This window comes from Lathyrus oleraceus, chromosome 2, assembly GCF_024323335.1.
Source record: "Lathyrus oleraceus cultivar Zhongwan6 chromosome 2, CAAS_Psat_ZW6_1.0, whole genome shotgun sequence".
Lineage (NCBI taxonomy): Eukaryota > Viridiplantae > Streptophyta > Magnoliopsida > Fabales > Fabaceae > Lathyrus > Lathyrus oleraceus.
The window spans coordinates 32303004-32308065 of NC_066580.1; the positions used below are offsets into that span (position 1 = coordinate 32303004).

At 31.3% G+C, this 5062-nt stretch overlaps 1 protein-coding gene across 1 annotated transcript; it reads right to left on the reverse strand.

Moving 5' to 3' along the window:
- Positions 1-1132: 1132 nt before the first annotated feature.
- LOC127117875 (uncharacterized) lies at positions 1133-4393 on the reverse strand. The gene is made up of 6 exons (XM_051047997.1): positions 4183-4393; positions 2910-2982; positions 2694-2787; positions 2456-2572; positions 2328-2385; positions 1133-1908 (listed from the first exon to the last, which is right to left on the reverse strand). The coding sequence occupies exons 1-6, from the start codon at positions 4213-4215 to the stop codon at positions 1408-1410; spliced, it is 876 nt and encodes a 291-aa protein (XP_050903954.1). The 5' UTR covers positions 4216-4393; the 3' UTR covers positions 1133-1407.
- Positions 4394-5062: the final 669 nt, after the last annotated feature.

The following is a 5062-nucleotide window of genomic DNA, read 5'->3' on the forward strand; positions in this document are numbered from 1 at the left end:
TATACTATTTTTCATTTTGTATGTTTTAGTTTCTATAAAATCTGTTCATATTAAAATTAGAATTCTTTTCAATAAATATATAATATATGGATTTACTCAAAATCATATTTGATTTTATATCAGCTCATATTTTGATTTAACAAAAGACATTTAAGAAATTATTTGTCTTGACATATATTATACTACTGAATTTTTTTTTAAATAATCAATTTTTTCAAATTATATATCAAAATAATCATGTTTTAAATTTATTTAGCAAACTAACCATGTGGAAACATACGCAATTGACGCATACATATAAAATGTAAGAGAATGTGTTACTGCAATTGACGCATGCATGTAAAAATGCATGTAAAAGCATGTAAAATGTAGGAGTATGCGTCATTGTATGCATGTAAAAAAAATAAAGAGTAGTCACATGTATGCGCCAATTGCAATATACATGCTCCTACATTTTACATGTATGCCGCCAATTGCAGTTGTGCATTCTTTTATATTTTACATGCATATGTCAATTGCAATAGCGTCCGAATACAAATTCATCAATGCATACGTGATAGCGATTTGCGCTTGATTCTTTTTCTTTATTAATAATTATATTAATAAATATTTTAAAATTATAATTATTTTCGTATTATTATTGAAGAAAATAGTTATTTTAAATAAAAATTCTACAAATAATAATAGTTTATATAGTGCCAATCTACCTGCACAAATTCTTAAGGCCAAATCAACCAGCATCAATATTGTTAGGCTGAGCACAAAAACATGTCAAAAAGTTTACACGATTGCATTTAATTTATGCTTTGAGTGTTATCTTTCCGCCTCTAGAAATGTTGTGTTTGGATACAACTTGACCATGCACACACCAGAATCACGCAATTGAGAAAAAGTCACATGCTATATACGTTTTAGAGTGCTTATTACCTAATATATATAACGTACACGCAATGATTCTTTTAACCAATCTTACATTTATGTAGAGCTGGCAAAATCGATTTTACATAGAACAGGCTAAAGTTTTAAACTCACTCCTTTAATATATTCGTTCTGTTCTGTCCCGCCCCGTCTTTTTCCAGTTTTTGGTCACATGGTTCCTAACTAAAATAAAACAAAATATTCTTGCAAAAGCTTGAGGAACAAATGAACAACTATGGTTAATAGAAGCATTCTACAGAAAATACTTGTAGAGCATTGCCTAAAGTAGGCATCCCAGAAAATCTGAATAGAATGCCTATCATAGTCAATACCTACATGAGATTATAATTTCTATAACTAAATTACACTGCTACTTCTAAGTTCTAACCACTAAGGATTTGTCTAACACTACTTGTTTGCTCCTAAAAAATCTTAATTTAATTTTCCATCAGAACATTCTAATGATTGATTATGCCAAACCAAGTTTATCTACACTTCTTCATCATAATCTTCCATATCTTCATCAATCCTATTATGTAAGCTGGCTAGTTGTATGGGATCAATGGCCATTTTTTCCATATCAGATAAGGACCATCCAGGGTATTCCTCAATCTTCTCTTCAGAAATTGGTTTTCTAGGGGAACAAGATCGGACGGGAGTTGGCGTATATGAGAAATCCATGTTCTCGTCTGGCTCCAAATTTAAATCGAAATTTCGAACGACGGCGGGTTTTCTGACTGGTGAACTCTGCTTTACTTCCTCAGGTTCTCTAACTGGTGAACTCGGCTTAACTTCATCGGGTTCTGGCACATTTTCCGAGCTTTCATTACTTTGAGTGTGGTTGCCATTTTGCTTCAATGCTTCAGAATCATCTTCAAACTTGACATGTGAACAGATCTCTTGATCGACAGTTTTATTTGCACGACCACGGCCACGACCCCTACCTCTACCCCTACCTCTTCCTCTTCCGCTGGTATGTGCAGGTTCTGGCTGCGGATATCATGAAAAAACCTCATTATTCAGATAATATTTAACATTGACCAGTAGCCATTAAATACCATAAATTGCAGAAAAGGAATTTGCAATCACAAGCCATTTGTAAAATTCCATAATCACTTAAACATTTTTTGTTATTGACATCATCAAAACAGTGTTGTCAAATAGTGACAATAGATGTAAAGAATAGCAGAATATCAACAAACCACTATTGTTCTGCGATAGACAATTTAGCACACTGTGTTGTCAAATAGCGGACACAGCGGTGCTATAGCACTTTAGTGTAGCGGAATTTGAACAAAATGCTATTTTCCCAATCCACAATTGACAACACTGCATAAGAAAACATATATGCAAGGTCATGTGCAGGGACATTACTCAGCAAAAGGTTTGAAAAAGAAAACTTATATTACCATTTTATTTCTCTTGGTCTCTTCGTCGCTGTCATTATCATCATCTTCAGCAACTTTCCTAAAATACAACAAAAACAATCAGCATACAGAATTTGCCCAAGAAATAAGATGAGCAACCAAACACAAACCTCCTCTTAGTGACAGTTTGGTCGTCGGCAGTTGCAACAGAACCGCCTAAATCAGGAACCTTGCTCACAATATCATTCAGAAAATCGAAAACATTAAAAGTTTGTACGCACTGTTTTCTGCAAATCCAAGAAGACGTGTGAAACAGCTTTTTAGAACCATGAAAGAGGATAAAAACACTAAAACAAACAGATCATGGTCTAAAAGCAAGACAAATAAACTAATAGAAGTTCCGCTTACAAATGAAAAGCATTCATAGTCTTTGCTCCCCTCTTAAGTGTTACATCATATGTCCTATCACACAAATCTTGCAGAAATAGTTCTAGTGCTTTCGCTGCAAATACAATGAAAACACTGATTAATATAAGAGATAACTTAATACAACCTACCAAAAGCACAGTATGAAAAAAAATCATGTTTCAAAAAACATTAAATAGGCATGAAAGGACTACTTACAAACTAGAAGAGGCACCGCCATTGCAATCTTCCCTATATCTTCATCTGCTTGCATAATTTTCTTAATCCTTGCCTGTCAATAATCCATGACAATCATCATTGATATGACTAAAACTAAATTAAGATGATAAAGGAGCACTCAGTTTGATGCAATATAAGTCAAATTCCAATAATGGCTATGATATGTTAGTTTACACATTTCAACACATTCAAATGGCTATTTGGCTAAGTAACTTTTTTTTCTCTAACAACTCAGCTATTAGACCATGTTCCTGAGTCAAATAGATTTATAACCGAAAAACACAAGAAATGAATTATGAAAAGATAAAAGTCAAACAAACAAGAAAGAAAAAAATCTAAAAGGAGAAAACAGTGTTTATCCAACAATATTTGCCTGCAACGCCATCTGCTATTTTGCATAGAAGATTTTTGGCATCCTGCAATTTTCTGCAATCCACTATTGATAGCATTAATCACAGCCCCTTATTTATACCATACTACACAGCACAATGGTCTTGTTTACGATATAGAAAACATGACCTTAAACGGTGCCAAATCACATACCGTATCATATGCCGCAATATGTAAATGATATTCCACAGTGAAACGACATCAAAGCACATAGCGTCTTCACAAGGAAACCAAATACTTCCAAACAAAGACATACAAATGCAAACAAATTTATACAACACAAATCCACAAGTCAAACACAGTTATGATAAACAAGATCTCCTAATCAGACACACACAGATTAAATAACTGCACTTCACAACTCATCAGCATTTTCTTTTACTAAACAAGTTTCACTATGTCAAATTTAAATAAAGGTCTCCCCAATTCCCCTTTCAGAATAACAAAACCTATTTCATTCAAAATAAAGGTTATTAGCCAAAACACATCACCCCTGAACGTCAGTGTAGTCGATTGCGCGTTACAAAACATATCATACAGTTCGAATTCCGCCACGCTACATTGCTATAAGTCCACAACGCACTTTTAACAACACTATGCACTAAACAGTAATCAAACAACAATAACAATCCGTGGAACTCCGCTATGCTATCATATCAATTACTTCATGAACAAAATCAACGATTCCATAACAAAAAACCACCACAACAAACTTCCCTATCCATATAGTATCCATACAAAGCAAGTTTACACATCAAAACATGAATGAAAATCGAAAAACCTAAATTCAAAAACCTAAAATCAAAAACCTAAATTCAAAAAATATCAACAAAAAAAACTGAACGAAAATCGTAGAACTTACAGCAGGGAAACGAGTATCAAGTTTCTTCTTCATGTTGTTCTTGATGCAAAGAATGTGAAAACAAAGAGTCGGTTTTATAAAGGAGAAGAATGAAACGAAACGCTAATGAAGAAATGAAGAAGACGAAGAAACAAGGTTTTTGATATTGGTTCTTGTTATTAAAAAGAGTTTCTTTTCCCTCTTTTTGCACGAACGGTTTATTCTAATTTAGACTCTCTTTTTCAACATTCAAACCTTTTTGTTTTTTCTTTCTTGACCATTTACGTACAAATTAGAAATTCATTTTTAAAGAAAATAAAATTCACTACAATTACGCTGTAAATTTAGAGTCATAATAAATGTCCTTCGATTTGTTTCAATTTTTTTTTAATTTTGAGAAAAATCTTTTTGACCTAATGCAGGAAATCTTTTGACCAGATTTTGCTTATATAAATTAATTGATTTAATCAATTATGATTTTTTTAATGGATTTTTATTAAATAATCATATATTTGATGGAAAAATCATAAAATGATATGTTGAATTACTAAAATATTTTTTTCAAAATCAATATATTTGAAATATGAGATGAATTTATGTGCATAATATTATAATTTTTTAGGAATTTCTTCAAATTAAATAATTTCATTATTTAACTCTTAAAATATCTATATAAATTGAGTAAGAAAAAATATATAAATATCTGGAAGGTTTACTATTACAGAAGGCGTGTGTAAAAATAAAATAAAATAATCTTGTTGATATTAAAATAAATAAATGTTATATTACAGTATTATAGAATTTAATGAGAGTGCTTTGTCATTGTTAAAAAATATTATATATACATCAAATCAAAATATTTTAAAATACAAATACTTTTAAATTTTCAAATTGATTTGAC